At 34.5% G+C, this 11,987-nt stretch overlaps 1 protein-coding gene across 1 annotated transcript; it reads right to left on the reverse strand.

Moving 5' to 3' along the window:
• Window positions 1–290: 290 nt before the first annotated feature.
• On the reverse strand, window positions 291–5,945 carry LOC103833878 (ethylene receptor 2). Its single transcript, XM_009109930.3, has 3 exons — window positions 3,772–5,945; window positions 1,841–3,672; window positions 291–1,763 (listed from the first exon to the last, which is right to left on the reverse strand). Exons 2-3 carry the CDS (start codon window positions 3,626–3,628, stop codon window positions 1,209–1,211), a joined length of 2,343 nt encoding a protein of 780 aa, XP_009108178.1. The 5' UTR covers window positions 3,629–3,672; window positions 3,772–5,945; the 3' UTR covers window positions 291–1,208.
• Between the last annotated feature and the right edge of the window lie 6,042 nt (window positions 5,946–11,987).

Genomic DNA, 11,987 nt, shown 5'->3' on the forward strand with positions numbered 1-11,987 from the left:
CTTGGTCGGCTCTTTTGACTAGGAACGACCACTTTGGTCTTGATCTTGTTGCTCAAGCCATTATCATCTATGCTTCATATAGCCGCCTACATTCAAACAAAGCAATACAAGAATGAAATAAAATATCTTAAAAGATTTTTCAGAAGAAAATGTTAGAAGTAAGTATAAAATTGAGTAAATATATGGAATTTTAATATATGTCTCACTTTTACGTGTGAAGAGGCATTTTTTTATAAAGAGCCTGTTTATAATTATTCATTTATACTGTTGGTCTAATTATTTTTTTTTTCTTTTTCTCAAAACTATTCTAGTCGAGATGGTTAGGATGCGTCCGCAAAAGTTGAATGTAAAGTGAAGAGTGGCCATCTATCTGCCATAAGGGGTTTTACTGTAGTTGTCAAATAATAAGTATTTTAAGTTTGTACTAATGATTAATAGTATTCTATAGAGATTGTCAGGTTCGAAGAAACAAATGTATTACCACAAGTGGGTTTGATTATATAATATACTAGCCAGATGTGTAAACCCATCTCTCCCTAGATTCACTTTCTGCAAATCCAATCCATTTCTACTTTATTTTATGCAGTTTTTATAGTTTAATAGGCTCGAGGAATGTGCAGTTTAGTTTAATCTTCACTAGTCCAGGGGGCATGTATCTAACATTTTCTAATATATATTGATCAACTGGTAACTAATAAAGCTCACAAAGTGGCAGACAGAAATATAAATAAATAAGTCGCAAATATTCATGAAACTTTTACTTAAAGAAGACATCTAAGCAAGCAGCATGTCACATGCTTCTATTGATGTGTTCTGTGTTGATTTTATTTCCAAAAGATGTAAAGAGAACAAATGAAGTTGACAAAATATGAAAATAATAGCATAGCAATGTTTTATTTTGAACATAGAAACGTGATAATGTGATGGTGGTGACCTACTATAAAAGTTAACTAGGTATTCATAAAGTTGAACAATTTTGTTTTCTAATATTATATTGCGGTCTTACCCTACCAAAATACTAAGATTCACATGCAATTTCGTAGGGTCCAAAAGAGGAAAAGAACAAAAAGACAAGATATACATATCATAGTAATATTGGTGGTATATATAATATAACAATTTGGAAATTTTCTTTTGATATTTCACTTAATATATGGTGTAAAAACAATGTTGTACAAATTTGAATGTAGATGACAATTTTAGATCAACTAGAGAAGTTGGTCAGCTTGCAACAATACTCTCCGGAGCTCACTCTCCATAGCTCTTAACATGACCGGCTTTCTCACAACTCCATTGATCCCAATCTGCATACACTTGTCCCACATTTCTTCGTCCAAGCTCACGGTCATTGCGACAATCAACGGCCAAGATCGGCTCCTGATCCTCATGGCAACTTCATAGCCATCCATCTCTGCCATTTGTAGATCAAGCACCACCACTTGGAACGTCGGGGAAGATGAGGAAGAGCTAGGTGCAATGGCAGTGAGGCAATCGTATCCAGATGATACCGCGGTTACAATGCAGCCAAGTTTTTCTAAAAGTTTACGCGTAACCGCCCGGTTTGAATCGTTGGTGTCTACTAATAAAACTTGCAAGCCACGTAATAGAGAATCAGAATGAGGGTGAAGGTGGTGGTCTAGAGCCGGTGCTTCCCCTATTCCATGGACTGATATGGACGGCCGGCGTCGAAACCTGAGGAGCAGTGACATGGTTTCCGGTGAGCCGTCCGATCCAGGGACCACCGAGATGTTCCCTTTAATTAACTGCACATAGGTTATAAAAGAATGCGAGATAAATACTCTTTCTTCCCACACTAATAACGACAGCTATAGAAACATACCTCCACCACTTTCTTACAAACACCAAAGCTTAGATCTTGTCCTAACCCATAGCCAGATAATCTCACTTCGCCAACTTCTTGATCTCTTGACGAAACAGAAGCAAATGATTGAGAGCCTGAACCATCATTCTCAACACTCATTTCGAATCTTATGTACACATCTCCATCCGCCGAACAAGTAGGTGATCTCCATGCAGCCCATCTTTGATCACTCCTATCCAAGCTTCCTCTTTCTTTAAAAACCTTAAAGATCACCGACGACGACAAGGATCCTTCTCGACACTTTCTAGGCTTTACTAAACTACCAACCATATGAAGTATCACCTGAAACACTCTTCTTTCATCTCCCACTACATTATCAGGCAGAGACTTCTCCGCATCAACCGTAAACCGAAACCCATTGTAAAGACACAAACACCTCGCCAAGCAAGCCGCTTCACGGACCGTGCGGTGCAGACTAAACGGCTTCATCTCCGTGACAAATCTACCGTCCGAAACATCCATCGCGTCCCCGACCAAATTCGACATAACATTCCCGGTCTTCACCATCGTATCAACAATCATCTTCTGTTCATTACTCAACTTCTCGTCCTGTATCATCGACAAAAGACCAAGTATAGAATGCATCGGACGTCTCATCCCTTCGCTCATCGCTTTCTGCAACACATTCCTCGCCTGGCTCGCCCTCATCGCGTCCCTCTTCGCGATCTGCAAGGCCCGGTTCTGGTCCGCGAGCTTGTCCCTCATCATCTGAGACTCCTCAAGAACCGCTGCGTGAGACAACGCAACGGCTACTTGATCAGCCACGACCTTAACAATCTCAATCTCCTGATAACTCCAGTCCCGAGGCTGTCCGCTAGGTAACACGCAGACGAGTATGGCGTAACATGTCTGAATCAACTCAGGCGTCCCTCCTTTGAAATCCGACACGCGAAGCATCGGCATTCTAATGGCAGCCACCGGTCCAATCTCACTCACATCTCCGCCGCTAGCTCGAGCTATCAACGAGTCAACGCTTAGTATATTCACATCATTGCTTTCTCTAACCCTAACAACGTCCACATCATGCATAGAAACAGAGTAGCCATAACCACTCCTCCCTGAGCTCCCTCTAAGCTCATGAGTCAGATTCATCTCACTCTTACCTTCATTCTCCATCCACACGGCACAGTTCTGCAACGCTAAAGTCTTCGAAAGCTCAACCAAAGTGGTGTAAAGAATCGTGTGACGGTCCAAGGACTTGCGTATCTCTTGAGTAAGCATACGGACGTGAACGCCGGTCTCTTTCTGAATCATAATGAGACCAACTTCACGTCCAAGCTCATGAGCCTTCTTCTTGAGCATAAACTCTCGAACCTTAACTTTGAGAAGGAGAGGGATGAGAGTGATGAGGGTGATGGCAGTGGCGCAGGAGACGAGAGCGGTCAACATCTTGAAAACGGTCAACGCCACCATGAGCTTGAAAGGGTGGGGACCGTAAGTCCAACCGTGGAGGAGATGAGTCATACCGCAGAGGACAATGAAGGCGATGAACTCGAAGAGGACCCATTTGAATGGGACGTTGGAGCAGCTCACGAAGTAGAGTAACTCGATCGGGATTGAGAAGTAAGCGACTGCGATCAAGAAGTCGCTTACTCGTTGCGTCTCAAGGATGTTCTCTGTGCTCCAGAAGCTTACTCCTTCGTCTTCGCAGTTACACCCGCCGCCGTTTCCAGCCGCCGCCGGAGAAACACAGATCAGTATCGAGAATAGTATCAATAACCCAGAAGCTACTTCTCTCGCCATCATCTTCTTCTTTCCATGAAAATGTTTAAACCCATGAATCTATATAACTAGTAGAAACGATGAAAAAGAAAAAAAGAAAAAAAGTTAAAAATTAAAACTTTAAAAGTGGGTTAACAGTAGACAGAACATGCAAAAAAGGAAAGTACCTGAAAGACATGATTTTATTAAGACCAAACTGTCTTCCGTTCTCAGATCTGATCGAACTTATAAAACTCCAGCGCAGTAACGTGTGATAATCTTCGATTACTCGGTGGCATTCCGATGAACGAAAACGACGAGACCGGAAAAAAAGAGAGAGAGAGAGAACAAATCTAGAAAAAGAATCTTAAAAAGAGGAGAGAGAGATAGCGACAAATCTGAAACCTATATAAAAACGTGGTGCACGTACATGTACATATATGTTATACATATATATATATATATAAGCCGGAGAGAGAACATGCAAAGAAGATAAGTACTTGAAAGATGTTCTCAAGTCTTCAGCTCAGATGCTTAGCGAGTTTTAGACCTCTATAAGTTGTTTCCGTGTTCTGTGATTTGTAGACACTCAGGTTCTGAGATTAGTGACGGAGTTTATGCCTTAAGCCGCCATTGGAGAATAAAAAGGAAAGTGTAATTTATAATACATGTGTGAGTAAAGGTTGGAGCCGTTGGTTTTAGAAGAAGGTTTTGGAGATTTTTTATTTTAGATTTGGGAAACTGTTGGGTCCCACTTGTTCTTACATGAACCGAACTTGGACGCAGTTTTGTATTTTTCTCTGAGTTGTTTATTTATTTATTTTTTTTACTAATTTCTTTTTTTGGGGTCAATAATGTAGTATACATGTAATTAATATTCACTTGTAGACAAAATAATATATTAAATGTTAACTTCTGTTATTTATCTCCACTTGTCAGTTTTATTTTTATTTTGGGGAAATACATATATTTTTTTATGTAATTTATAAGCTGTAAATTAAAAAAATTTAGTGGGAACTTTGAATTTATCAAATCCCGTATATCCTAAGAATGAGAATATAATTTTAAAAAAATTCATATAAATGAGTAAAATACAGCGTTGGAAACCAACAAGCCACATGACGTGAATCTAGGAACCTAATATACTTTAATAAATTGGTAAGGGGTAGTCAAAGAAATACCCTTAAATTAAATAAAGACCCGAAGGAAATTTTTCTTAAATATTTTTTGGTCCATTGATATGCTTATATGTAAAGAGTAATAATAATAAACAAAAGATCACAAAATCTAACACTAATCACTGCGTTTTGGACTGACATAAGCCATGGGACATAAGTAGCAGGATAGCGATGAAATTAGTCTAATCAATATCATAATTACTCAAATAGCACCCAAACAAAAAATAAATGAAATGAAAATAACGCTTAAAAGTTGATTAATATGAGGGACCTACGAAACGTAGATCTTTTTAATGTTTCCTTCAACATACATGAATCTGATGAGTAATGAGTAAATATTTGAAACCAGATTGGCTTATTTATTATTATTATTACTTGTTAACTTTTTTTATGGTTTAACACTACAGATCAAAGGAGACCATAGAATTGTGCTACTGTCTTCGGAAACATCATTGTTTATAGGGATGGGAATAAAAGACCAACCTCTTCTTCTTTTTCTGATAGTACTGGATTTTATCTAAATAAACTGAACCTAGAAGTTTTGAGACAACACGTTACCAATTTTGTGGGTTTAATCGAATGTTAAAGTCGTTTCATTTTGCTATGCTTTTGAGTAATCCGAACCAAATATTGATTTGTCTTTTATAAATGTTCATGTAATTGACCTCTTTCTCCGGCCCATTACTTGACATTAAATTACTAATAGTCGCTTTCTTACAAAAAAGTTATAAGAATCTGAGACTATTAGACCAATTCAAAGGTTGTTCGAAGGGCGACTTGGTAAGCTTATTGTTGGGTATAAATTAATTATTTTGGATAGAGAAGAATACATTGTGATAGATCAAACTGCGAAATTGATGTTCTTGATTACACAAAAGGTGTGGAGTTGTTTTTTTCCGAAATTAATCTTCGTTATAAGCCGTGTTCAGAACTGTGTTAAGCGTGAACCAAATAGTCGACATGAATGATGAATCTGGAGAAAAAGCTAAAATAAATCAGAGAGTATACATAATACATGGGTTTATTTTTAAAGTTTTACGAATATATATGTGTACTAGGAGTTTTGCCCGCACAAGCGAGCCTATTTTTTGTGAACATTTATTAGTTTATGTTTTATTAATTTAAAAATCAAAATGATAATTTTTTATTTATGTTTTTTAAAACTTAAATCAAACATCAAATTATTTATATATGACAAATATTTTTATTTATACAAATGCTTTTTTATTAATATTTAATTATAAATATTTTCATATCTTAATTTTCAATTTTTATAATAAAAAAATATTATTTCAAGATAACAATACAATATATAAGATAACAACACAATATAATAAGAATTATCTTATGATAATATATACATGAATTATCTTTTTATTTTTAAATATATTTTTATATTTTGGATAATTCTTAGTTTTAATCACTTATATTATTAAAAAGTCAAATTCGTTTTTATTTTTTATTAATTTATATATTTAATTTATTAAGGGTATAATTGATATTAACCACTCTGACTTTTAACGTAGGAGCTCCGTTGCTAAAAATTACTTCGCAAATAATAATATAGATTAATATGGTTCATCTATACTATTATTTATAAAGTGATTTTGTTGATTTGTCACATTCTCCATGATTTTAGCTAATCTATAATATTATTTATGAAGTGATTTTGCTGATTTGCACATTCTCCATAATTTTAGCTAATTTTGCTTATTTGTCATATTATTATTAGTTTTTAATTTAAATATTTCGAAATTTTAAATTAACTTATTAATTTAAATACTATACTGTTTCGAACTTTCTAATTGGAATTATAATTATTTTAACTTTCACAAGTTTCTTATTAGTTTTTAGCTTAAATCATTAATTTATTATTCATTTAAATAATATAACTAACTCGAAATTTCTAATTGGAACTAAAATTATAATTGTTTTAACTTTCACAAGTGAAGACTAATTCTTGTTTTCATGTGATGTAAGATGTTTTAAATTTTATAGTTTCATTTTTCTCATTCATTTCAAATTGTATCGATTATAGTTTTTTTCATCCTTTAGGTATAGTGTTTTCTGGTTGTTTCAATTGCTTGCGTTATCTTCATGATATCACTTTCATTCTGATGAACGCTCTCTTTTCAGTGGTTCAATCATTTTTTGCAGATCAAACAATATTTTTTTGTCAAACAATATTATTCTTTGAGTTGTTTGCATTAACGGCTATATGAACAACGTCAAAGCTTAATTATCTCTTTAGCTTTAGATCTTTTTTTGGGTTCTTAACATCTATATTTATGTACTTTCGATATTTTTTTCTGTTTAGTTGGGGTTTTATGTTTTTCTTTCTTTCATTGAGTTTAAAAGACTAGGAAGCAAATCGGTTTTGCTACATGCAGTTTGGAATTATGAATTAGTTATTCTAAATTATTTAATGGCATTTATTTTACTTATATGTTTTATTACTGTTTAATTTATAAGAAAACTTATGCTTTGATATTAAGTTTAGAGAGTTGCTTATGTAATCATGTTATGAACATCTGTTTAATAGTTTAATCTCTAAAACGGCTAAAGTAGATATATTTTTAATGAATAATTAGATTTATCATTATATAATTAACTATAATAATAATAAAACTATCATTTTCTATTTTTTTGTTTATTAAATGTAAACTTATGAAATATTTCGATAAGTCAATGTATATATTTATCAAGTAAGCCAATGAAATATTATCATTATCTCAATTGTTTTTTTAAGTTTTCTTCTAAATTATCATTGAACTTTATTTTTTATTTACTTTTTATTTATTTTATTTTTACTTGGATTTGTGTGTTTCAATGTTTTTTGGTAATTTAATACATTTCTCTGGTTCAAAAATACAAAGTAAATTAAGAAAGACCAAAAGTTCACATTCTTCGTTGTCCAAAAGAGAAGTTCACATTCTTATTTTACTTTATTGTGTGTAATATTTGTTATGTAATTATGCTTTCATGGTTTTATGGTTTTATAGTTTTTCTTTGTATTAAGAAGACGTAAACCGAGATAAAAATCAAAGAAAACTAAAAATGATTAAGAATATAAAGAATAAGTTATTATCATGTTTAAGTCATAAGAAATATATTAATAACTATTACTAAAACGATTATGCCCGCATGTGTGAGCAAAACATCTAGTTTAGTTTAATATACATAAAAATAATGATAATTAGGTATATATGCGGTTTTTGAAAGTAATTGCATAATTGGTTAATTGTTGAGCATGCCTCTACCCACGAAACCCCTCAACGTATCAAACTTCACCTTTGCCTTGGCTGCGTCGTTGGGAGCAAGAACCGTCAACACATAGCCTTCCGATACCAAACAACCCATCTCCGTCAGATTCACGAGAATGTCTGCCATCTCGTTGTAACCGCCGTAATGCAGCAGCGTGTGGATGAAGTCCTTGACCTGAGCCTCGCCGTCGAAGTGGTGGTGCTTGCCTTCCGGTCCCGGAGCCGGCGTCGGCGACGGACGAGGAGCCATGGCGGATTAAATCAGGAGAGCCGTCGGCTGGAGCGGGTTTTTTCTTGAGACGGTTGGTTCTCGGGTCAACCTACGGAGCTCCTTCGGGTAAGACGGTGGAGATCGACTGGAGGCTAAGGCGGCGATTGAAATTCTCTTGAACGAAGCGAGGGATGAGAAGCCGTTCGATCCCGTGGATCAGTCCGTCGGGTAAAATCATCGGGTCGGATAATCTCGGCCAAATCGACCATCTATTTGCTGTCTCCTTTAATCAGATGGACATGATCATTCCCTATAGTGTCGTGCTTGATCCGACCCGACTCGGTTGGGGATAGTGTGGAACATGAGGAGCGTTTGGAGAAATTTGAGATTACCCGGCTCAAGCAGAAACTTTTTGATATGCCATATATTTTTTTGTCGGGAAGTATATAGTAGTATGACTGTAGGGACATTTTGAGGTTATGAAAAATAGCAAAGTACATAACTAATTTCACTTATGTTTTTAGTCAGTGCAAATTCCCTATTAATATTAGGGGTTTTTGCCAAAACTAACCCACAACTTGATTTTAATTCCAAACCTATACCCAAACTTGAATCAAATGCAAAACTAACCTAAAAGCCTAGTGAAATTACAGCTCAGCCCCTTGTGACCAAACAAAAAAACAGAAGCCATTTTTACGAATATAGCCCCAGTAAATCGTCTGAGTCGTCTGAGATGTTGGAAGTCGTCTGGACGACTGAAGTGTAAGTCGTCTGGTACTAGTTTATTTTAAAAATAATTTATAAATCTTGTAAAAAAATATTTTGATGCGTAAAAAATAAAAATCAAGTAATTATAAACAGTTTTAACTGATATAAATTAAGATATGATAAAATTGATTTGTTTTGAAGATATATGAGTGGAAGTAGTGAATCATGAAATACTTTGGTTTAGGAGTTTGGCAAACATATGTTGTAGTATTGTATGTATTGTTAGGGTTAGATTTTGGAAAACTAAAATGTTTTTTTCAAAAATTAGTTTTCACCTATATGTGTTTATTTCTATGTATAGTAAACACTTTTCAAGTTTGATTTGGTTTTATGAAGTGTTTAATTAGATAATTAAGTTTAGGGGTTATGTTTAGGGTGTGGACGACTTATATTTCAGTCGTCTGTTAAATAATTTACCCGGACGACGTATATTTCAGTCGTCCAGACGACTTACTTGTAAGTCGTCTGGAAAGTCTTCTATTTTAGTTTCCCGCTAAAAATATTTAATTTCCCGCTAAAAATATTAAACTCTTCTGGACGACTTACATGTAAGTCGTCTGTTTTAATTTCTTCACCAGACGACTGAAATGTAAGTCGTCCAGGAAGTCGTCTGAGTCAAAAATATTTAATCTAATTGGATTTTTTGTCTCCCTATATAAAGAAAAATTTACACATTCTCTCTCCTCCTCTCAAATGGCTGCAACAAAAATGTAATGTTCATCATTCTAAAACTCTCCAACCTCTCTCTAATCTCTTTGACTTGAAAACACCAAACTTTATATGAATTTTTCAGTTTTGTCTCATGTATTTCTTACTAATCTATCTCTTTTGCAGGTTTTTAATCAAATGGTACTCATCTTCCACTAATTTAGAGGTAGATCTATTAATTTTAGATATGTATTTTTGTGTGTTCTATAAATGTAGATTTATCTAATCTTCCACTCATTTTCTCTATTTTTAAGTCATTTGAACGTTTTTGAATATGCAGGTTTTTCAGATCTGGATTTGATGTGCAGGTTTTTCAGATCTGGAAGACTTCTGGGACGACTTACCTGTTAGTCGTCTGGAAGTCATCTGGAAGTCTTCTGACAAAGTCGTCTGGACTTCCAGGAAGTCGTCTGGACTTCCTGGAAGTCCTCAGGAAGTCGTCTGGACTTCCAGGAAGTCGTCTGGACTTCCAGGAAGTCGTCTGGACTTCCAGGAAGTCGTCTGGACTTCTAGGAAGTCGTCTAGATTTTTCTGAGCGTTTTGGTAAGTTCTTATGTCTGATTTTTCTTCATTTGGTAACTTCTTGTTGTATAAAGTTCTTACTTTTTTCCCAAACTAAAACTCTCCAAACCCACTCTAATCTCTTTGACTTGAAAACACCAAACTTTATATGAATTTTTCAATTTTGTCTCATGTCTTTGTTACTAATCTATTTTTTTTTTGCAGGTTTTTAATTATTTGGTACTCATCTTCCACTAATTTAAAGGTAGATCTATTATTTTTAGATATGTATTTTTGTGTGTTCTGTAAAGGTAGATTTATATAATCTTCCACTCATTTTTTCTGTTTTTAAGCCATTTGAACGTTTTTGAATATGCAGGTTTTTCAGATCTCGATTTAATATGCAGGTTTTTCAGATCTGGAAAACTTCTGGGACGACTTACTTGTTAGTCGTCTGGAAGTCATCTGGAAGTCGTCTGGAAGTCGTCTGGACTTCCTAAAAGTCGTCTGGACTTCCTGTAAAGTCGTCTGGACTTCCTGTAAAGTCGTCTGGAAGTCGTCTGAACTTCCTAAAAGTCTTCTGGCAAAGTCGTCTGAACTTCCTGGAAGTCGTCTGGACTTCTTAGAAGTCGTCTGGACTTCTTAGAAGTCGTCTGAACTTCTTAAAAGTTGTCTGGTCTTGTCTACTCAAGTGGAATCCAAGCTTGTCTTTGTAGATGAATGATCTATAATAGTTTTGTTTGTGATCTGTTTTATGAATTGCATGTATACTCTTTTAGTTGTGAATTTTTTGTAAAATCAGTAATAATGTTTTCCAAGATGTATTAAATGTGCTAACAATGTGTTTACACATTTACAAATCAATGAAATAATAGACTTCAGTAGCCTTTTTCTTATCTTTGGATCTCTCATATGCAATAATAAACTCCAATGGCCTTTTTCTCATCTTAATAAACAAGAATGTTGGTAAGAGATGGAAACAAACAATAGTAACTAGTCAAAGCATATCATATTTTTTATAAGTTTGCATTGAAAAACTTAGTCAAATTTAGTAAAACTAAGGGAGAGAACATATTTTGTAAATATGAGTTTTACATATCTTGAAGTTACTTATCACTCTTAAAAATACAAGTTATTCAAAAACTAACGTAGAAGACTTAAAAACTAGTGGAGAAGACGCGGACGACTTCAATCTAAGTTGTCTAGACGACTAAACTATATGTCGTCTGGTCAACGCAGAGGTTATTTTTGCAATTGACTTTGAAATCTGTTATTTCGGACGACTGAAAGTTAAGTCGTCTACTATTGTTTGGTTAAAAAAAAAACTCCAAAAAAGCTAGACGACTTACATTTCAGTCGTCAGAGGTTAGTTTTGCATTTGACTGGATTATTTCAGAAGTTTGACTTTTTGGACGACTTACGTTTCAGTCGTCTAGTGAAAATTAAAATAATAATATTTTTTTAAAAGTAGACGACTTAAAGTTAAGTCGTCATAGGTTAGTTTTGCAATTGAAAAAAAAAACTTCAAGATTTAATTATATACAGACGACTTATAATTCAGTCGTCCACGAGACGACTGAAATGTAAGTCGTCCAGGATTTACGAGGTTTGACCAGAATCTCGGAAAAAAATCCTGGACGACTTACAACTAAGTCGTCTGGTGGACGACTGAATTATAAGTCGTCTGTGTATAATTAAATCTTGAAGTTTTTTTTTTCAATTGCAAAACTAACCTATGACTACTTAATTGTAAGTCGTTTACTTTAAAAAAAATA

The sequence above is a fragment of the Brassica rapa genome, chromosome A01 (genome assembly GCF_000309985.2).
Source record: "Brassica rapa cultivar Chiifu-401-42 chromosome A01, CAAS_Brap_v3.01, whole genome shotgun sequence".
Lineage (NCBI taxonomy): Eukaryota > Viridiplantae > Streptophyta > Magnoliopsida > Brassicales > Brassicaceae > Brassica > Brassica rapa.